Source organism: Ornithodoros turicata, chromosome 2, assembly GCF_037126465.1.
Source record: "Ornithodoros turicata isolate Travis chromosome 2, ASM3712646v1, whole genome shotgun sequence".
Lineage (NCBI taxonomy): Eukaryota > Metazoa > Arthropoda > Arachnida > Ixodida > Argasidae > Ornithodoros > Ornithodoros turicata.
In genome coordinates, this window is record NC_088202.1 from 13,296,932 (window position 1) to 13,320,186 (window position 23,255).

General features: G+C 44.0%; 1 protein-coding gene across 2 annotated transcripts in view; it reads right to left on the reverse strand.

Annotated features, from left to right (window-relative positions):
• Positions 1 to 11,868: 11,868 nt before the first annotated feature.
• LOC135385214 (Golgi pH regulator-like) overlaps positions 11,869 to 23,255 on the reverse strand; it is a 38,978-nt gene continuing 27,591 nt past the window's right edge. For both annotated transcript variants that reach the window (XM_064614413.1, XM_064614414.1), the window contains 7 exons: positions 22,259 to 22,347; positions 22,070 to 22,162; positions 15,459 to 15,554; positions 15,305 to 15,394; positions 15,166 to 15,231; positions 14,330 to 14,388; positions 11,869 to 12,165 (listed from right to left, as the gene is read on the reverse strand). In XM_064614413.1, coding sequence (XP_064470483.1) covers positions 12,021 to 12,165; positions 14,330 to 14,388; positions 15,166 to 15,231; positions 15,305 to 15,394; positions 15,459 to 15,554; positions 22,070 to 22,162; positions 22,259 to 22,347 — 638 coding nt within the window. In that variant the 3' untranslated portion in view covers positions 11,869 to 12,020. The remainder of the gene's footprint in view (positions 12,166 to 14,329; positions 14,389 to 15,165; positions 15,232 to 15,304; positions 15,395 to 15,458; positions 15,555 to 22,069; positions 22,163 to 22,258; positions 22,348 to 23,255) is intronic.

Sequence of the window (23,255 nt, forward strand, 5' to 3'; positions counted from 1 at the left end):
GACTTGTTCTTTTTTGTAAGAAGTTAACTAGGAGGTTTTTAGATTGCCTGGAAGTAGGAGTTTATCTACACTTTCTATAATTATATCGTGTCCTAAGGAGTTAAAAGCACCTTGGACATCTAGTGTTATCAACGAAGAATGATGTTTATTGCCTTTATTATTTTTTATGTTTTGGGTCAAGTGGTTTAGCATCTTCGTTGCAGATTTCTTCTGTACGAAACCATACTGAGTTTCACGTAGAAGTCCTTGTTCTTCTACTACATAGTAGGTTCTGTTGTAGATTATTTTTTCAGATATCCTGGCCAGTAATGGGCAGATATAGTGATGGGCCTGTATGAACTTACCCCAAGAACACACATGGTCCTCAGGATGTCCCCACAGTGTCATCGTGTCCTCGTCCTTCGAGGTGTATGCCCATAACGTCCTGAGGATAACACTCGCGGACTGTCCGTGAAGAGTCATTCAGGTACGTCCTGTGCCCGTCCCTGCGGGTAGCTAGGGGGACGAGAAATAGTATTTTGTTTAGTTTACGTGCTCAGACCCCCTAAACACATTTGTTTTGTTTTTGGGCCGATCCTGGGACCTGACTGAGATTTTTCTTAAATAAAGGATGGCCCAGCGTAAAATTTCCTGCCGCCAAAAAGAATGACTGTCTATGATACATGAACGATTTCTCGTGGAAAGAACAAAACGCGCGATGCTGTCGCACTAGTTTTGACTTTCAAAGTTCCTACCTGAATGTCTCAAACCAACGTGAGTAAGAAACATAGACTTTGGAATGAGGCAAACCTAAACTTCAATCGATTCCTCGCTTTGAGTATTTTTTCTTTGCGTGATCGAAAGAAGCATTGAGAGCTCACCCTTCGTTTTGCGTAGCAGGCTAGCAGGACTCCCGTATTTACGGAGGGACGCGTTATATTAATAAATGGTATCTGTTTCGATTTCGGAAGAGAATTCTAGTACCTTTCGGAGTGGGTTTCTGAGTGGGCAAGCTTAAGGCTTGTCCCACTCTTATGAGGATTTCTCAGACTTAGTGTCCTTCAGAAGATTCTGTATCGAACAGGAACAACAAAAACGCTCCCATAACTTTGGTGTCATTGCAATTTGGTGCAACTTGCGTAAGCACTTGGCGGATGTGCGTGCCAGAAAACACAAAATACATAAAACAAATCAAAGCAGAGAATTGACGGAAAGCATTGTCCTTCATGTGTACTTAAACTGTCCTAAATTGGTCCCTGAGGATGGGCGAGGGACAGCCTCGGGGACGTCATCTCATATGCCAAAGTGGCAGTATTATGACATTTTGAGGATCAGATTTTGACATCCTAGGGATGCCATACCTGTCCCCATCTGACAACCTTAGGATAGTCCTGGGATGACAGTGTGTTCTTGGGGTATCACGTCTGATTCTTTATGTTTTTAGTATCCACTTGATCTTTCCCTTTTTCCAACCAACTGGATATCTTCCCTGGCTAAGACAAGCGTTGAATAACAAAATAAAGAACTGGCCATGTGAAGTTTGGAGTGTTTTTTTTTTATTTGATAATTTATGTTGTCCAATCCCGTGGCTGTATGTGACTATATTATATAGTGCCGTTCTGATCTGCTGTATAGTAGATTCAGCATTATCTTCACCTATAGATTATTCTTTATTTCAGTGTAATTCTGAATATACCTGTGCATTGGAGGGGAAATTTACTTTATAGAGTTCCTCTAGGGATTGTTCTAGGTTTTCTGTGTAGTCACCGTTTCCCACTTTTATGGTATTTATTAACCTGTCTTTGTCTGTTTTTCTGAGTCGTACTTTGTATTATTTTACAAAAAGATTCTTTTTGCTGAGCTGCGAACATATTTTTTGTATGTTTTCAGTTTTTGCTTTTATAATTTCTTGCGTTACGCTTTTCTTCTTGCCACTATTTTCTTAATTTCCCAGTGTCCTTTCTTAACGTTTCTAGCATGGCGTTCCACCAAGGTAGAGGCTTGTTTGTTACTTTTACCCTTCTTACAATGCTGGTAGCATCGTTTTATTTTGTTATTTAGTGTGTATATAACTTTATCAACGTTCAAAGTCATTTTATAATTTCTATTACTGATTGAAACTTGGGGTCTGTGCTTATTACTTCTTCCATTAGTATTCTACTTTTCTTTCTGAGTTTAGTAACATATTTTGGTTGGGTTCCAAAGAGATGAAAAGCAATGTATCTATGGTCGCTAGCTGATTCAGCAGTGGGCAGTGTTGGCGGTGGTTAATATCAAATCGATCCAGGAGCTGCCTCTTTCTTGGGCCAGCAAAAGTTGAAGGACTTGTGATATCATTTTTGCATACTAAGTTGTTCATATTGATAAAGTCCAAAGTTTCTTCCCCTCTGAAATCCAATGTCTTGCCTCCCCAAAGAGGATGCTGTGCACTGAAATCACCTGTTATGACTGTATAGTATCCTGTATCTGATATAAGACATATATAAATTTTTGCTAGGTGATGCATAAATGTTTATAAAGATTAAATGTTTTGTTTCATTTCTGAGATTTATAATGTTTAAATCTGATTTAAGTACCATATAGGGAAGCTATCATACTCCGAAGTTTTGATTATAGGGTAACCGTTTTTGCATTGTCATGACATCGGATAATGTGGTAGTCTTCTAAACCGGATTGAAGTATGTGGGGTTCCTGTGCAGCTATGATATTTGCAGGATAATCTATAAGAGATTTGATTAGTGTTAACGATGCAGCTTTTGATTTTGCTAGATTTATTTGTAGACATGATAGAGCCATGACCTAATTATTGGTAGAAAGAGGCACATGCTCTTTCTTTCCTGTTCCTCCTTGTACGTAGGACAGTTCCTGTCAAAGAAGCCGTGATTAGTGTCACAACCTTTGTGACCCCTTTCCTTTTTGTCTGCACATGCTTTGCATTTCTTCTCTTTTTGCCAACACTCCTGTTGTGGGTGTTTTTCGGCAGAAGTGCAGAAAGTTTCTTCGCTGCCCTACAAAACTTCGTTGGGAGTCCATAAGTGAGGCGCTTGCTGCACCTTTTTATATTTAGGTTTTTATAAATTGGGCAGCTTTCCCAACCTGTGTTTACTTTGTCACAGGATAGCTTGCCACTCCTCTAGGGGTACTGAGAAAATAGCTCTCTTGGAGCCATCTCTCTCCTTACGTATATGGCGTAGTCTGGTATGTTTCTCATGTTCTTCAAGCTCATTCAAATAGATGAAGCCATGTTCAATCTCCTCATCAGAGATTTTGTTATTTATGCGTCTTATGCGTATCTCTGGTTGAGGTTTAGAGCCAATCCTGTATGAGGCCTTCCTCTTAAGTGCCTCATTTTCTTAGAAAATGGCTTGGACATGTCTCATCTTGTCCATTTTGCGAGATTCCAGGATTACTATGCCTCTTTTCGTTGTCTTTAGGGTTGTGGTGCTTCGTTCATTGAGTTGCTCCTTGAGGGTTTTCTTTAAGTTTTCTATTATATCCTTTGTAAATTTTCCTTGGATAGGTTCTATCACGGCCGATTCTTGTTTGGGAGTTTTTCGTTGTGTTGGAGTGGACGATGGGAGTTTTTGTGCATCTTCCTGGTTCCGTGCCAGTCATTACTCTCAGACAGAAGCGAAGAAGAAAAAGGGAGACCCAGACCCGCACCACCAAAGGTATCGCAGGCCCGAGCCTCATAGGGAAAGAAAAAGCTAAGAACAGATGCAGAATCCTTATATAGGGTTAGCAGAAGGAAGACAGGAAATAAGGAAAGATAGGATTGATGAGCTAGCGAAACCACAGCAAAGGAAAGGGACCAGACTACATCAGCGGCATTTTTCTTTTTAGAATAGTACACACAATACACACACACAAAAAAAAAAGAAAAAAAAAGTGTTTAATAGTATACAACTCATGGGGCAGGCAACACACAGCATACAGGCACTTTCATACAGTTCCGGGTCCACTGCCACCATCCAGGTCTCTGACGTCACGAACATGTCCCCACGTGCAGCCAGACCCTCGGGACTGCTTCACTGAGCGATACAGGCCAGGTACCTCCAGGTACAGGCCAGCTTCCTCCATTCTTTCCTTTGCCTCTTCTGTCGTCGCGGCCACCACACCATGCCGAGGACCGGAACCAAGGTGTCCGCTATGTTGTGTCCCTGAAGGGACAGGCGTCCGACATCTCCAGGACAATGTCAGCTTCTGGTGTGACATGTCCACATCTTGCCGTCAACCTTTCCAGGCCCGGTGTGAACCGCTTATGGTTCAGGTCTTCTGCCGTCCCCATGGCAACCACGTCCTGTCCGGAACCGGAGCCCCGCAGTCCGCCATCTTGCCAGACGAGGGCCACCCCCGAGCCAACAGCACCTATGCCTTCCAATCTTCTCCGAGTCTAGACGAGGTCTTCTCAAGCATCTTCTCCAATGTCGAGGCCTTCTCCAAGGTCTTCACAGAGTCTTCTCCGGTGGCTAGACGAGGCAGGCCACAAACACGTAATCCTCCAACGCCCAATAATCAATCAATCTGATGTCCTGGGGGAGTAAATTTCAGGGCCAGGGGACCTAAATGGGGAGAAATTGCAATCTGGGGAACCAGAAGCTGCAATTACTCCACAGGTTACTCATTTTCTCATAGTTCTCTCTTTCTCACTCTGTTAATTCAGAGATGATCGTGATGTTGATTTTGAGCAAATGGTCGTGGTGTTCGCTACCGACTGGTTCATGAGCAGAGCATCACCGTTTTGTACACTCAGGACCAATCACTACATAGCTGAAAGTTCCATGTTATGGGTGTTGTTACCGCATTCTATCAAAGTTATGCTTGCGATTTGCCACAAAAGCAGGGCCTACGCTTTTCACTTACAATTAAGTGAGTGAGTGAGTGAGGTTTTTCTGGCGCATGAGCGACTAGGGCTATTATGCGCCAAAACAATGATAAAATGTTATCTATTTAAAAAGGGGGAATCATTCAGTTAAAATTTAGTTTAAAGGTACTTGATGCAACCAACATCGTTTAAAAAATTGTATACACAATTAAAAGTAACCAGGGGCTCATCACCCAGCAAAAGTGCGGGATGGAAGGGAATGTTATACTTGTAAAAGACGGGAAAGTGGCGGCGACGGTGAGCTTCGTGCAGTGGGCACATTATCACAATATGGAAAACAGAAAGCGGTTCCCTGCATGGCACACACTGGGGTGGATCCTCCTCCCGTAAAGGAATCCGTGTGTCAGGTAGGTGTGGCCAATACGTAACCGAGCTGACAGAATTTCGTGAAGCCGGTTACTGAAAGCATGTGTGGGCTTGCCTATGTCATGTTTGATTAGATGGAGTTTATTAGTGTTCTGTGTGTTCCATTGTTTTTGCCATTTCTCATTAATCGTCTTTCGTATGACTGAGCGCAAGTCTTCAGCTGCCACTTCTGTAAATGCGAGGACGCCGGACAGTGCCTCGACAGCGGCCTTGTCGGCTTGCTCGTTGCCACGTATACCCAGTGATTTCCCCAGAAATTCACTACTGGGGGGGGGGGGGGGGGGGGGGGGTGCCAAGCTTTCAAGGGGGGGCATACTTGCTGAAGGTTCCACTTACGGAATTTTTCTTAGACACGGAAAGAATCGTGGCACAACGGTGACATATCTGCACAGCTTTCCCGGTTTATTTGTACATGTCATTACTTTAGAACACAGTACATTAGAATAGAGATTCATTGTGAACGGCATTTCAACATTAAGATGCATAATCACACGACCGACAAAGTTAAGAGACTACCATCTTGTCAACGAACACCTAGCAATCAACGGTGAAAACGTTAGAATACCTCGCTTGGTTGAGTTGGGCGCAAATGGCTCTTGATGATCCACATTGAGTTTGCGCGCCCGCACGCGTTTTTGCTCGTACATACGCGCAATATATGCATTGCACAGTCACTTTTAAATGATTTTGGACAAATGCATCGTACGATCATCTGCATGACTGTGCACTCTTAAAAATGAACTTCACTGCATAGCACGCTCCTAGCCAACCATCATCTCGAATGATACCGTTATCTGCCCTGATTTGTTGAATGCGGGAGGCGTACGCCTTTTCTGTGACAATTATGAACAGCATAAGTGTCACAAAAAAGGCGTACGCCTCCCGTTTTCAACAAATCAGGGCACATGACGATATCATTCTAGATGATGGTTGGCTAGGAGCGTGCTATGCGGTGAAGTTCATTTTTAAGAGTGTGGTCCAACAGCCCAAGTTTGACAGCACAGGATGTAATTCGCTGCGCCGGACTCACTACCAGAACGTGTTCGTGGCCGAGCTGGGTGGGGTCACCTGAGAAATTTCAGGGGGGGGGGGGTTTGCAAAAATGCAGGAAGGGTGTACACCCCCCACTGAGGGGGGTGTAGGGAAATCCCTGCGTATACCTACGTGACTTGGCACCCAGCAGAGTGTTAGAGAGAAACCTTTGTTTGTAATTTGGCTGAATAAATGCTGGGACTGTTGCACAAACGGGTTCTTTTGTTTCCGTAAGCTACACAGAGCTTGTAGACAGCTCAGGGAACCAATGTACACGACTGACGTATCAGTGTGAGAGTGTAACACATGATTAAAAGCAAGGATCACAGCATATACCTCTGCACTGAAAATGGAAAAAGTGTTTGGCAGACGGCGAGACACAACAGATGTGCCTGTGACCATTGCACATGAAACCTTTGAGCCCGTTTCAGAGCCATCCGTGTAAAGGGCGACATGGTCCCCAAAACTGTCCTTCAATGATAAGAACTCCTGCTGGAGCACAACTGTAGAAGTTTCTTGCTTTTTATATTTTAATAACGATGTGTTGTGTGTTGGTGGTGGTTGCCATGGGGGAAGCCTCCCACCGCTTGCTACCAGAGTCACCCTGCCCTGGTCAGGGAAGCCGTAAACTTCCATTTCCAGGGACAGTCGCATATTAAAAGGAGGGATGACAGAAGGTCTGTTCAAAAACAGCTGCTGGAAACGGGTTTCTGTGGCACAGGCTAGGGCAGGGTGCTGTGGGTAAGATCTCGCCTTCATTGCATATGTAGAGGCAAAGTAAAATCTCCGTTTTTCCAGCGACCATTCATTGCACTCTGCAAACAAGCTTTCAACTGGAGATGTTCGAAAAGCTCCCAACACCAAACGGAGACCCTGGTGGTGAACTGGGTCTAAAACCGCCAGAGCAGACCTCCGTGCAGAGCCATAAACCAAAGACCCGTAGTCAAGCTTTGAGCGAATGACGGAAATATAAATACGACGCAGGACTTCACGGTCTGCACCCCAAGACCTGTGCGACAAGATCTTGAGTATATTTTAGGCCTTCATTGACTTGACTCTGAGATTTTTTATGTGAGACACGAAATTGAGCTTTTGATCAAAGATGGTACCAAGGAATTTGTGTTCACGCATGACAGTAATATCCTGGCCATTCATTCTGAGTGTGGGCTCAAGAAACACACCCCCTCACTCTTGAGAATGGAACACAAACAGTTTTCCCAAGGGAAAACTTGAAACCGTTTTTCGTGGACTAGTCTGAAAGTTTGTTTATGGTGAGCTGGAGCTGTCTCTCACACATAGAAACGCTTGTGGAAGAACAGGATATTTGAATGTCATCCACATACATGTATAAGGAGTACGCGTGACAGACGGTGGAATTGCGTGGACGACAGAGTTCATCTTTACAATAAAGAGTGTTACGCTTAGAACAGACCCCTGTGGGACTCCATTCTCTTGTGTGAACAGGCGGGACTGTACAGTTCCCAGCTGCACTCTAAATGTTCTCCCCTGAAGAAGAGTTTGCAACGCAACGGAAGAGCCGACCACGTATCCCAAAAGAGTGTAGGTCACGAAGGATGCCATACCGCCAGGCGATATCGTACGCCTTTTCGAGGTCTAAAAAGATGGATACACAATGCTGCCGTCTGACAAAGGCCTCCCTAATAAAAGTCTCCAAACGTAAAAGCTGGTCCGTTGTTGAGCATGCAGTTCTATAGCCACACTGATATCGGTCTAGGCATTCATTTCCTTCAAGGTACTAGTACATAAGCCTGCAGTTCACCATACGTTCAAAAGTTTTTCCTAAGCAACTGGTAAGGGCAATAGGCCTGTAACTGCTTGGACTGGAAGGACTTTTCCCTGGTTTTAGTAGTGGAATGATGATCGCCTCCTTTAAAGAAGCATAGAAGAGTTTCTAGCGATGATGGTGTTAAATGCTGCAGCATAGAGTACGTGGTGCGATCTGGCCCTGGAGCTGTCCGTTTTGAAACGCTCAGTGCTCTTAAAAGTTATGTTATGTTAAAAGGCCTATTGTAAGCGTAGTTGTCGCCAGTACCACATGACAGGGTGCACTTCTCGGCAGAATCCTTGACCTTCAAGAACTCCCGGGTGTAATGAGCCACTTACAATTAAGGTACGTTGAAGTTCTTTGTAGTGAAGGTGGTGAGGCCACTAAAAAACTTAACAATACCACTATCTTCACTACATCAGTAGTTGTGGGAGGGGTTTCAACAGATTGGGACCGTAAGTTCACTTCACTACAACCATATCTTCACTATATCCACGTTCACTATATAAGGGTTCTACTGTACAGGGTGTCCCAGAAAACGTGTCATTGAATTATAATAAAAAAACTACACCACCTAGAGTCATGCGGTCAATGGCATTTGTTCTTACTGGGTTTTTGCCACCTCCTCATGTGAATGTCCTGTAACGTAAATTTAATTATGTAAATTTTTGCGAGCTTAAGTCGGAAATTTGCCTAGTAAAGGTCACTTTTTTACCCCACCAATGTGAAGAGCGTGTCTAATTTAGTCAAATTAATCATAATTGACAGGGATATTCAGGAGCTATCCCATCGGAAAAAATAGCCGAACATCATGCTCTACGGAGGTCGCACAGAATAGCGCACGATGAATTTTTCAGCGCAATCTTTGTCAGCCCGACGAAAGGAGGTTGGAAACCCAGCCCTCCCGACATCGCAGAAAGAGATAAAACAGGCACGGCTTATCACGTGAGACTTTCACTGGGATAATGGTTTCCCTCTCCCAATTTTAGGAACTGTTACTTTTTCGACTATCACTCTGTGGGCTGGCTTCGGAACCTCCTTTCGTCGCACTGAGAGCGATTGCGCTCAAAAAGTCATCGCGCGCTATGGTCCGGTGCTCCGCAAAGCATCATATTCGGCTATTTTTTCTGATGGGATAGCTCGTGAATATCACTGTAAATTATCATGAATTTGAGTGAATTCGGCACGCTCTTCATATTGGTGGTGTAAAAAAGTGACCTTTACTTTGCAAATTTCCGAGTTGAGTTCGCAAATATTTACATAATTAAACTTGGAGTACATGACATTCACATTAGGAGGTGGCAAAAACCTAATAAATACAAATGCTCTTGACCGCATGATTCTAGGTGGCGTAGTTTTTTTTATTATAATTCAATGACACGTTTTCTGGGACACCCTGTGTATGCAAAGTGTCAAATAATGGTGTGGCTCCTGTTCTCAACTTCTCATATGAAATTCTCTTGTCTCTCTCTGATCGTGGTAGGAGGAAGACTAAAAACCGTTAAAAACCAGGCTGTTTGGGTCGAACGTTTAGATAAAACTGCTAAACCACCCAAATCTGTCAGTGCTGTGTCACCAATCCTTTTTTCGGTTTTCACCTTGCCCTGGGGTTTTTAGCGGTTTTATCGAAAAGGAGGAGAACGTCTCATTTAATAGTGCACGTTCCTCATCCTCCATGTTAAACCATCCCAAAAATCTGCCATGAGCACTGCAATCTATTGGGCAGTGAATCGCCCACGTCATCATCGTCCAATGTATATGTGTGTGCGTCTTGGTTTAGGGCGCCGCACCTCCGCGGTGAAACACCCTATCTCGTCTTCAGTATCTAGATGTTGTCGTTGTTGTTCCTGTCCCCGTCTGCCATACAAAATTAAATACGCATACAAACAAAAATGTTGAAGTGCAGTATACATACTGTGGCTAATTTCACCTGCAACGACATTACGATGGAGGCAAGTTCATATTATTGAACCGGTTCATTAACCAAACCATTTAGAATTAACCGGTTTGAACCTCTATAGTTGCCTTCCGGAGCTGAACCGGAACTGGACCCTTATGGACTAACCCGAACCGACCACATTTTCGGTTCGACTCTCTGGTTGTATCCACACAGACATAGACGTCCAGATTGAAGAAGACATCTCACAGAACAGTATTATGTATAGAAATGTTTACTTCTCGCAACACATTATCATGTGTTCCCAGCTTTATGCGTCTGTCAATGGATATGCATCTGTTCGGTGCATGCACACGCACATGGTGTACACAGAACAACCTGAGCATGCTCAGGTTCATGGAAACTCCATTGAAACTTTCATTATTTACTTCATCAAATGTATTAATGTGCTTCAACATGCACCTAGACATAAAAGCCGTTCAGCACATAGGTAAAGGCACCTAGGTTGAAGTGTGTAGTGATGTTGAAGTGTCACAGCAGAGTTTGTATAGGAAAATTGACCCTAAATTCAAGGTTTTTCAAACACTCCAAAAGGCAAAATTCAAGGAAGGTTCAAAGATTATTTGAATCATCCGTTGAGTTTTTAATGATGGAACCCCTGACAAAGCTTGACATGGACACCCAATTGCTTTTCCTTGAGGTATGTATTCATTGTTTCATCAACTACATAGCAGCACAATGTGTTCCATTACTTCACCATGTCTTGAACTTGGCAAGTAAAAAATGGCCTCAGACCATGACACGGAACGTGTGCATATTTTTTCTCGCCACAGGTGATTTCGCTCCTGGTAATTTCACAAAACGAGAATATTTGTTGAAGAACATGTGCAACATTTACAGAGGAACTGTAGGAGAAGTGGGAGGATGCTAACCTTTATTGTCCAGAAAGTCTCAGCTTCTAAAATAGGTAATGCTTCCTAGAGGCCGCTCCAAGGGTTAGAGACTAGAGGAACCTACATGCGTTTTTACGCCGATGTCCATGCATTCCCAACGTTATGTTCCCTGCAGACATGAGCTTCAGCTGCTAGGGATAGTATGTGCTTCGAGCACCAAAGATGACTTTTCAATGCCAAATTCCCCATTGTGGCGACGCTGATCATCATCTGGTTTTTTCACGCACCTTGCTCAGTGGAGATCACTACTTGTGTCTTGTCCGACCCATCAGAAACATTGCTTATGTAATTATGCCCTAGCCAGGTAGCTTGCCACTTGCACTTTCCGCCCAGCATTTCCTTAGACCCAAGTCCACAACACGAGACATGTTGAAAGTTGAAGTGAACGACGAGGTGCAAGCCTTCGTGTGTGCGAAACCAAAAATGGCAAACAGGATTCCTCTCATCACAACAGACCCCAAGAGCGTTAATTTCGGTTAACCTAACTAGCCCTGCCTGCATTTTCAAGGAACACAAGTTGTGAGTCTGCATTCAAGTGGTTTCAAATGCACATGAAAATAATTTTAAAAAATCAGGGGTAACCAAGGATTTCAAGATCCTGTATTTGCCCTGGTTCATCGCTGATGACTGCAGATGCCGAAACAAAGTTTTGCCTCCCTATAATAGCGAATTCAGCTGGTCGTTTTCATGCAGCACAGTGTAATGTGTCCATGTGGGTTCAGCCTAAAAATGAACGAAGAGTGAACGGAAGGACCAATGAAACGCGACACACGTTGGATTGAAGCGGCCATGCAACATGCACACTCGAGCCAGTGCAACTTTTTTCTGCACAACAACGACCAGCTGAATTCACTAGAAGAGAGTTGAGAACCTAGGCGATCTTAACAAGTAGAACATTCATGAAAGAAGGAAAAAGCTTTCACATGTTCAGGCCATGTTTTGCACCTAGAAATAAAAAGAAGAGCACCTGTGAGGCAAAGCTGGCAGGCAAGTGCTTCCCACACTTAGACCTGCTTTCAGTATTCCAAAGACAAGTACAATACTGCATCGTTTCTTTCAACATCTGCTGGGTAGAGAAGATGTCTTGTGCTAGGAGTCAATGTCACAGAAGTGTACGGCTATCTACATGGTGTCTCGCTCCGGGGCTTGCTTGTGTGCCAAGTACAAGAAACCAATGCTTGACAGGGCACTCACAAGGAAGATCACATCAAACCAGCGATGATAGAAGTTGAACTGAAGTTCTCCCAAGACTTCTGTTATGATGGACCTGGTAAAAAGAAATTATAATTATAGACATAGATGTAGCAAATAGATAATTCAATGCATCATGAAATCAAGTTTTGAGTGTTCATGATGCATAGCATGTTTACCTAACTTGCTATCGAATTTTATTGAACAGGCTGCAGCATCAGTTCAGTGTGTCAAGGATGCTCTCGTTAGTTCCACAATGCATCCTGTAGTACTTGTGTTTTGAAAAGTTTCATTGGAGGGCCAGATCTCAACAGCTTGTTTCCTCGGCCCCCGCTGAGGTATGCAGCTTTTTAAGATGCTGCATGGTATTTAAAGGAGCCCAGAAAGCCATCTAAAAGATTTTCTGTTTCTAACACATTATGAATGGATGTGACTTGACTTCACAACTAAACAGAAAAAAATTTATCTGAATGCAATATTTTTCTTTGAAAACAAAAAACAAAAAAGCACCCAAACATTGGTGCACACTTTCCCGCTCAACTTGCTGTGCAGGTTGAAACGTGGAGGAGGAGGAGGAGGAAAAACACCACCGCTGAAGTCATTACTAGAGAGCAGATTTTAAGGCACTAAAGAAACGCGTGTTAGGTGCCTAAAAAGGCGGCACCAAAAGTGGCCCAAAAAGGCATGAATTTTCTCGTAATAAGCACGATCAATATTGCACTACGAGCGATGCCGTCAGCGTTGGTTACTTTAATACTCTATCGTGTGCGCTTTTGTGACAATTGCGGCTCATAAATAATATGCTTGTATTATAACTTCTGAAGTCATTTTTCTGTTGCACCGCACAGCCAGCCAGAGAGGGAAATAAGAAGAAAAATAGTATTGAGATTCTGGAGTTCTCAAAACTGCATGGAAATCTTTATTTTGGAATTGTACTACAAGCACAGCGCACACGTCATCTCTGTAGAAAACAATCATAATTTCAATGTGTTCCGGAGTGAAATTCTGTCGCCTGTCACTATGAATTGTCCTACATATCGAGAACGACCTCACGACGTGGACCGACTTGATGGTCCGTGCCTGCACGAACACAGGTACTCGTGAGGAGATCGGCGGGATCAGAAGAAGCGTCACCACCAGAGCTGTAAAGTAACTGATTGCAAGTAATTGAGTTCCTGTAAGTAATTACTTTTTGTGTAACTATAGTTACTGCATCAACTACTTTCTAAAATGTTATTTCTAACTGTAATATAATTACTTTTTTTGAGTAACTTGTACTCTGAGGAAAGTTACTTCTTCAGTCAAATTTCCATGCGAGTGTTAGAGAACTTACCTGCTCTTAAGATCATATATATCAGCCTTATCAGCTTGACTACCAAGTGAGTGAGTATGTGGATTGTTTCAGAAATTTGCTTTCAACAAGTACTACGTTTGATGCATTTGATCTTTTTTTTTATCTACCGTCATTTGATCTTTTGCGGTTCATTTCAGACAATGACATTTATTGTACACATGCATGCATGTTTCGCCTCTCATTATGGCATCGCACCATAATGTGCCGCCATCATCGGCCTTCGCATGAGTATGTTGTGCGACTGAACTTGTTTGTACCGCAGATTATTGTGATTGTGAATTATCATGCGCCAAACTACCAAGCTCTGTGTATCAGTGTCTCTTTTCTGTGATGTTCCTTCCTGCAGACTATCAAGGCGTTCCCGGTAATTGGCCACTTTTGTCATCCTGACCCTTTACACAAACTGAACACTAATGCACTGAATATCGACTGTTATCGACCACACAATAAATAGATGGTTTCTAATATTTCCTTGGCACTATATATGACCTGTCATGAAAGGGAAAAACGTTAGTGAGCAAACCAATACGTATTCACACATTTTTTACAAACAGAATTTTATGTGCTATCACCACCACAAACGGTGCCGACAGGCTCACATGTTCTCTCCCCAACCTGACCAACCAAAAATGCATCACACCGGTTCACACAGCCTTGTATAGTTTAGGGTTAAACAAACATGATGAAATCCAATTTTACCCCTGATTTGACACATTGGTCCACCTGTACTGCACCACTAAGACACTGTCCTTGAGAGCCCTACTTTCAAATCTTTACTCTAGTTGCACTATTTAAAGTATCATTCATGTATTGGGAGAGGGGGGGGGGGGGCACATACACTATGCAAGTTTGCGAGAGAAGAATTCAAGGCGAAAGCTGAGCTTACCTGTATTCAGCAGGCATGTTCATCCTGATTAAGAGCACTGATGATACAAAGTACATGCCCTGCAGTACCAAGCAACATTGTAATAATAATGTTATGCAATGCAATAATAATAATAATGTTCATTTTTTATCAGTGGCAGAGCTGCTCGACATAATGTATTCAACTAAAAATACTACAGCAGGCCCAGAAAAGATCAGGGAGTTTTAGAATAGCGTTTGTTGGAAACACAAACACAAAACGTAAACGCGGTATTGGACGCGACGAGTCTATCCGCACAGTGCTTATAGAATAGAGTTTCCGTGATGTAAAGCTGCTGGCTTGCCTCCGTCGCTCGGAGTGCCATTACGGCTAGAAGTGAAAACTTAAAAAAGAATGGAACATCAACAACACAGAGGAATCATTTTTTCTAAGCATACTTTGTTGTTGCTGATAAAAATATATGCTATCGACAACTCGCGGTTTTCGTGTGAATTATTTGGGAACCTTCAGCAGACAGCAGAGTATTCCTGCCATGTTCAAAATGCTCACGTAGTTTCTCGTCGGTCGAGAGAGCAACGCAGAGTTGCAAAGCAAGCTTTGCGTGGCCACGCAATTTCCAATCAATAGTGAGCGCACGCAAAAGGAAAAAGTTGAATTTACGTTCTGGGCATGCACAGTGGCAATAACACTGTTTCTCATGCATGCAAAGCTCCTGAGCCCACTATTCTAAAACTCCCTATTGAGGTTAAATGTTCTGATTGCAAAAGTTCAGTCCGTTGAATGCAAATTGTTATACAGTATATCGTGCTGGTGCCTTTTTAACTGTGCAATGTGTTAGAAAAACATCAAATACTCACCATAATTTGAGCCAGAACTAGGACAATTATGTTTGAAGATTTGCTGCTTGAAATAGCATAGAAAAACTAGAAGTGATACACATCTGTTAAAGGAACCCCGTGACAAAGTGATAATGTATCCAGAGCTTCAAGGACTTACCTTGGTCAATGTAATCAAGAGGCCACGAATGGAAGTTATGACAATTATGCCAACAAGGATAAAGGAAATGTGTTGAGACCAGAACTTCACCTGAAGGTAGAATGGTATGAGAAGAGATAGTTGCAACACAGACACGGATTCTCTGGACACTTACATCGACATCAAAACCCATGTAGTGGACCGCTATCTCCATTCCTCGAGTGACAGGGTCAACTTTGCCAACACGATCAAACACAATGTTAATGGTGCACTGAAAATGATAGGAAAAGTGCAAAAACATTACACTCACATTGAGTATCAGATCACAGACATCAGGCACATCTAGAGAGCGGCACTGTTTGCAATCACTGGCACGGCCGGACTGCAGTCACCATTGTGGAGATGCATGCGAGGTTCATTTGTTCATCGGCAACTCATAGACACCAGGACCATAAGACTTTGTTGACACATCTTTCTTCGTATTTAACATGTTTAAGGCAATATAGTTGTGCCTCATTATTACGGACCCCGTTATTGCGGACTACTCGATACGGACGATTTTTGGGGGACCGAACTTTTTCGATATATTTGTGTTGTTGTTGTGACGGATATCCGCGTTTTTATTTTATCAAACTTTAGCCTTCAAATTCCCTGACTTTTCCAGTCGCATCAAAGTTCCCTGACAGTACCCAGTTGACCAGGTAGGCACCATGCAAACAATGGACAATGCAAATACAGTGCAGACACCCAAACTTACAATTAGGGAGAAACTGATGCTCTGAGGCTGGAACAACATAGAAGGACAGATACAAACAAGCCTCAAATAAAAAGTTTGGTTCCTCGTGCTCGTGTTCATAAAACGAGAGAATTCATAAACTGAAGGTATCATAAATCGAGGGTTGACTGTATATGGAAGCCTAGTGCTTAGGAAGTACATTGGCGGAGGAAATAGCATATCTTCGTAGCCATTAAGGCCATGCAGTTAACTTTTTCCACGCTTATTGCCCATGTGCTGCTGTACTGTCTTCTCTACCTTCGAGGTTCTAGGTTTTGCAGGTGTGCAGATAAAAAATCGCAAAGTCGCCTCATTTGTGAACAATTTCACTTTTTCGGCACGTAACTGCTTTTCTGCAAATAACAGAGGGTTAACATGGGTGACATCGTTCTGTTCGTCTTTAAATGCTATTTCCATTCATATAAAAGGGATTGTTGGAAAACCTCGGACGTACTTCTTAACGTGCGTTTAGTGAGGTGTGGTAAGGCAAAAACGCGTCACTTCGGTTGGGTATTTTCTATATTCGCCCACTCGTGATGTGGTTCATAATCCCTTCATGGATTCATATTACATTGAGATAGTCAAGTGCTGGTTTATAAGGTTTATTACAAAACGAAGTTCTAATATCAATCTACGCAGACAGGAGTTACGCTCCATAGGTCGGCATGAACGTTGGCGTATGCGCAAAACATGAATTGAAAGCACCTTTTGGTCCTTAAATGATGACAAAAAGAAAAGGGGACAAAGTCTAACAGTGAAAGGCTGCTTCCCCCCATGCATTCTTCAAAGTTTTTGCCGTGTACACTTCACAAACGCCATTACCTGTTCATCCTGCTTTCCCCACAGATGTGAGGACTGTATTCCAGGAACGCACTGGAAGTGTTCCCATTCTCGTGTTTTTTGGTTGTACGATATTTTGCAATGCCTTGCGCCGGCAGATGAAGCATCTGAATATTGAGTAGCTTCGCATTTCTTATCTTATCTTACGTCTATCTTGACGTACATCTCAGGTTGTACAGTGTAGCATTGTGCTTAACTACGCCATCGACACCATGGCATCCACTCTTCCCGTGTCCCGTTGCAGTAAACACCTATTTTGCTACTAGGTAGCTTTTGCTCTGTAGTCCTTACCACTGCAGTGCTTACCACCATAGTCCGCACAGAACGCACAGTCATACGGTTTGCGCTACGAGCTCTGTTCATTGTACGCCCTTACAAAGGAGCACTGAGATTTTTGTGTTCACACACACAGCAGGAGTAGACTGTGTTCTGCTTAGACAAAGTGTCATGAAGACGACAGGAGTGACAGAAAGAGGCGCTTTCTCCACTTCTGTCGATCGCCTCTAAAATAACTACAGTTGAACCTCTCAATAACGAACGTCGATTTAACGAAATCCACTATTTAACGAAGAATTTCCATTGCACGTACGCGTCCCCATAAACGCCAATGTATTTTTGCGCTCGATTTAATGAAATACAGTTAAACCTCCGTATAGCGAACTCTCCATGCAGCGAATTTCTCTATTTAGCAAACTTTTTCGAATTCTTTTACATCTGTCCCATTGATGCCCATGTATTTGGGTTTTCCGTACAGCGAAGTGATTTTGTCCACGTTCTCTATGTTACGAAGTTCCATGCGCGCAGAACCCTGCTTCGATTCTCGGAAATAGTGTGACTGCCGAACTTTCTGGAATTCAGGGTGTCCGGGGTGCATCATATCCAGGTCACTCCTTGCGTTTGAGATGCCAGGCGCCAGTACAAAGGAGAGAGAGGGAGAGGAGGACGTCGTGGATTCGGTGACCGACACAACCGGCGTTCGACGAATGAGAGGGAGGAGTTTCCTCCTCTGCTACCCCTCGATGGTTGTCGCTTGTTGCCAGTTGCATCCTGTCTGGCGAAGTCAACACCATGGCAAACGTGTTGAAGCGAAAATCGTTGTTGGTAGACACCAAGATGCAAATTATGGAAATGTTGTCGTCGCGTGTTCCACTCACCGGCATTATCGTGCAACGCCAGGCTGTCATCTTTGCAAACATGCTTGGTTGAGACGATACGCGGCATCGAACCAGGATCAGGAGGGAGCTTTGGCAGCGTTGGCAAGCTATGAACAGTGTGTTACACCGACGTTTTTCAAGACTGTGCAAAATCAAGTAACGGACTATTTCCATGCCAAATAAATAGCTTTTTCCTGTCCCGTAATCTTGGTTTTCGTGCGTTATATGCCCGTGGCTTTCAGGCAACTAAATTCCAGTGATGACCACCAAAATTTTGCTAATGTTCTCTATAACAAAGTTATCCATGTAGCGAAGTTCTGCGATATGTTTACAGACTTCGTTACATAGAGGTTTAACTGTACATTTGTGTGGTCACCTCTATTTAACGAAGTCTCTGGGCGACGAAAGCCTTCTGCACATGTCTTTCTCCTTCACCACGAAGAAGAGAAGGAGAAACCTTCTCCTCTCAGCTGTCCTCATGCAAGTTTTCGTTGGTTACTTCAGTAGTCACGTGCTGTAGGCACGAGCCAGTAGACATGTGCGTCGCTGCTGACGGTAATTTTCAGTGTGCTGACGCCGTTTCAAAACCAGCGCGAGTGCCTCTACACAACTGTTTTCGGACACCAAAACGCGCATTGCTGGCCTCTCATGAAGTCTAATTGGCTTCTGTTGATGCCGATGACAGTAGGTTGTGGTTCTTTTACTTGTTTTTGTTCGCGCCACTGACGCTGACGGTGGTAAAATGGACATGATGCCGCCGCTGTTCAAAGTTCCATCAGCGCAGACGTCTACGTGATATGTACATGTTTCTCATTCTTTTCGGTATTCAATGGCGGTGTACTCTCGTTCTTTGCGGACGTCATGAGTGCAAGTGAACCAACCAAGAAACGTCGATACGTGAGTGCGCAGGAGAAAGCAGTAGAGGTCATCCGTAGTTACGAAAGTTATGAACACTCAGAGCGATATTGTGCACAAATTGCGTATTACCGTATTTGCACGATTCTAACGCGCACTTTTTTTCGGGGAAATTGGTGCTCAAAACCGCGTGCGCGTTACAATCGGAGGCGCGTGATGAGAAAAACATGCAACTCGGTATGAGGCGGCCGATCGCATGGGCATCGCGAGTCACGTGGCGACGCACGTGACACGCACCATGCCTTTATAACAGACGCCCCGTTCCCCGTTCGCTCTGTAGGGTCTGGAGCTGTTTCGCACGTGGTATTATTGGATTACGACCTTTTATGACCTACACGATGCAACGAAGACGCCATTATGAAGCCTCGTTCAAGCGGAAGGTAATACTGTCAGCTGAGCAAGATGGAAACCGGGCGGCGGCGCGTGTTTTCGGCGTCCCGGAAACATGTGTGCGCGAGTGGCGAAAGCAGAAAGAAAACATCTTCTCCTGTAAAGCATCGAGGAAAGGATTCAACGGACCACAGTCTGGACGTTTTCCCGCCCTGGAGGATTCACTGGCAGAATATGTCAAGGAATTGAGGCTGCGCCAGCTGCCAGTTTCAACAGATATCATCAAGGTAAAGGCACTGCAACTTGCAAGGATACACAAGATCCCTTCATCAGAATTCAGGGCCAGCAGGAGCTGGATCACGAAATTTATGAAGAGGAAGGGATTTTCCTTGAGGAGGAGGACAAGCATCTGTCAGAAGCTTCCGGAAGCCTACGAAGAGAAACTGATCGCGTTCCAGCAGTTCGTGATTAGGCTTCGGAAGGCGAATGACTACATGTTAGGGCAAATCGGAAACGCCGATCAAACTCCCATATTTTTCGATATGCCATCGAATTACAGTGTAGATTCGACGGGTTGCAAGCAGGTGCGGATACTTTCTTCCGGCAACGAGAAGAACAGAGTGACGGCGATGCTCTGCTGCACGGCGGACGGGCAGAAGTTGAAGCCGTTCATGATCTTCAAAAGAAAAACTATACCAACCGACGTGACTTTCCCTAAGGACGTAGAAGTCCGTGTGCACCCGAAAGGGTGGATGGATAATGACTTGATGGTGGACTGGATAGACTGCGTCTGGAGAAAGAGGCCTGGCGCAGAGCTCGGTGTTCGCGCGATGCTGGTTTTAGACTCTTTTCGGTGCCACATCAGTGAGCGTGTGAAGGAGAAGCTGGCGGCGTGCAACACCGATCTGGTAATCATTCCTGGTGGGATGACTTCTCAACTACAGCCGCTTGATGTGTGCTTAAACAAGCCAATCAAGGACCATGTGCGCGCTGCCTACAATGACTGGCTTGTTTCCGACGAACATGCACTGACGCCGGCGGGACGGCTGAAGAGAGCAACACTTGGAGAACTTGTTGATTGGGTGCGTGGCGCCTGGAAAGCTCTCCCACAGTCGATGGTGGTACATTCGTTCAAGAAGTGCGGAATTTCTAACTCCCTGGACGGCAGCGAGGATGATTACCTGTGGTCGATCGAAAGCGACAAGGAACATTCGGACAGTGAAGCCGAATGAAGATGGAGTCTGCTGAACTAGTCATTAAATGCATTGTCCTAGTCAAGTTATAAAAACGTGTTTGGCGTGCTGTTTCATACCCGCGCTTTAGAATCGGCAACTAAACTTTTTTGGCGATTTTTCCGTGCTAAATTCACTTGCGCGTTACAATCGGGGGCGCGTTAGAATCGTGCAAATACGGTACCTAGCATTATGTGGTGAATAAAGCTTGATATTTTGTGCCCTTCTTGGCTTGATACCGGTTTTATGACAAATGGCGTTTAGCGGTGCGCGTGTCGCAGGTAGTGGTGGCAGTCATCTTTGTTTCACTTGGCGTGTTCCATTTAACGAATATCTCTATTTAACGAAACAAAGAGCCGTCATTTACAAATTCGTTATATAGAGGTTCAACTGTACTCGGAAAGCGAATTATGTCTCACTGCTTTATGACACATGATCTCATCCATCCTGCAGGAAATGCGCAGCTTCTTATTTCTCACTTTGTGTGGGACCTTCGTCAAATTATGGCGCCATAAAGCGCTACTGTGGCTTCGACTCCGCGCCATACATGTTGCTGTGATGTGGTTACTTTGGAGTGTCCGCAACGGAACCTCGGCCATTTCTGAAGTAACATTTTTTTCGCTACACTATGCGAGCTTGTCATGAGCAACATGTGTGATGAATATGAACCACGTCACGAGTGGGCGAATATGGAAAATACGCTACCGAAAGTTGCACGTTTTTGCCTTACCATCCGTTACTAAATGCGCGTCAGGAAGTATGCGCGAGGTTTTCCAACAATCTCTTTTAGAGGAATGGACAGAGTGTTTAAAGACGAACAGAACGATGTCACCCATGCTAGCCCTCTGGTATTTGCAGAAAAGCAGTTACGCGCCGAAAAAAGTGAATTTTTTGCAAATGAGGCGACTTTGCGATTTTTCTATCTGGGCACCTGCAAAACTGCGAATCCTACCTGATCTCTATATTTTGCTCCCTTCAGCCATGTGGGTTAAACATAGGTATACGTTGGTATAGTTGTTCAACTTTTAATTATGCTTCAAGCTTGTAATCCCGTTATCCAGGAAGTGTCGACGCTGGGGGTGGATATGTCTGCAGGCCAGGGAGGGTCTGGCAGCGCGGCCGGCTGGGGACTGCAGAGCGACCTTGAGCCTTCCTCGAAACTCCCGAGTAGAGGGAGCATCGGAAGGGTTGCTTTGCGTTTTTCAGCTGTCCGCGCTGTGAACTTTCCGTGGGTTGTGGTTTTTGGTCTTGTCCGGTCTGCTTCACTTTTTACTTATTTTACTAATTGTTTTTTCAACTCCTTCGGCAAGATAAGTGTCTTCGATTGTGTTTTTGCTTTTCTATTTCCCTTCCTCCCTCCCTTTCTACTGGTATATATACGCCCTGTTGTATGGCTACTCTTTAACCTGATGAAGTGCAGGCTCTGCACGAAAGTCTTGTTCATGTTAATTGTAACAAAGTGTTCCTGCCCGTTTTACCTTCCCTCAGTGAAATCACCCAACTGCAAAATTGGCTTGTCCATGAAGAATGGCATACTTACAATAAATATCTTCCACATGCAATACAAGGAGAAGAAATAGCCAATGAAATTGAAGTATTTCCCCTTGAATGTATGGGACCACTGAATACGTTCCTACAAAGATATGGAAACATCAGAGTTTTGCTCCTCTTGCTCAACATAGCCTCTTGATAAAGTTGTTCCAAATGTCACATGGGCTAAGATATTCACCTGCATGTTATGCATGTCCACTGCTTCCAAAAACAGCTGACGGCTGAATTCTTCAAGGGCATTCACTTCCTGTTTCAGCTGGGCGATATCTGTGTCAAGAAGCAATAGAATGAAGTACAAATTTGGACTGGCATCTGTAGCATGACCCTGCATTATGTACAGGCACTCTTTGCAATATGGCAAGACAGTGATAAAAAGATTGGTAAAAAAAAAGAACTTGATTAAATCAGCATAGTATAAGTTTATAAAAAAAAACTTATTTTGTGATTCACTGAGACCAGTTACACACAAAAAAGAAGGCCACTAATTTTTAAGCACAGCGGAGACTGCAACAAAGGACAGCCAGTCGAGTCATTGATGCATGAGTCCTCCAGTCACATTTGATGAAGTTTAAAATATTGGTTTCCAATGGGTACATATCTCAAATCTTTTTCTACACCTAGCACATATTACATGGTTTTCGCCCTTTTGTTTTGTTTATTACATTTTAGGCATGTTTTGATTTTGTAACTTGTGGCCTTAAAGTAGCACAGAAGTCATTTTTAACACCCAGTTTTCTTCCTATAAAACTGTTAAGTATGCCAGGAAGATGCACCATGGGAAGTAATTTACACCACAGAGTCATAATTATCGCAGAAATTGAATTTAAAATACGCAGCAAAAAGCGACCGTGCGCAACGGTGGTGAAGAGCAGTACCAGCCTGTGATCTGCCTGGAACCTCGCGCTGACGCTATAAGGACAACGCTCGCTGATTGGCCTAGAGAAATGTTGTCTGCTACTCGGCTGTTCAGGGTTCTGATAAAGCCTTTCTCCTTGCTCGGTAATGCTTCGGCCGCTCCTTCTATCCCCAATTCTCCGGGAAAACTGGCAAAACAGGTTTACGGCGGCAAAGGGACAAGGTGCTGACCCCCACTGACCGGCAAACCAGAACGAGTCTCCTTATGCCGTCATCGGTGACGTGCCATCATACCTCCTCATCCTCGTTATAGCTGGAGT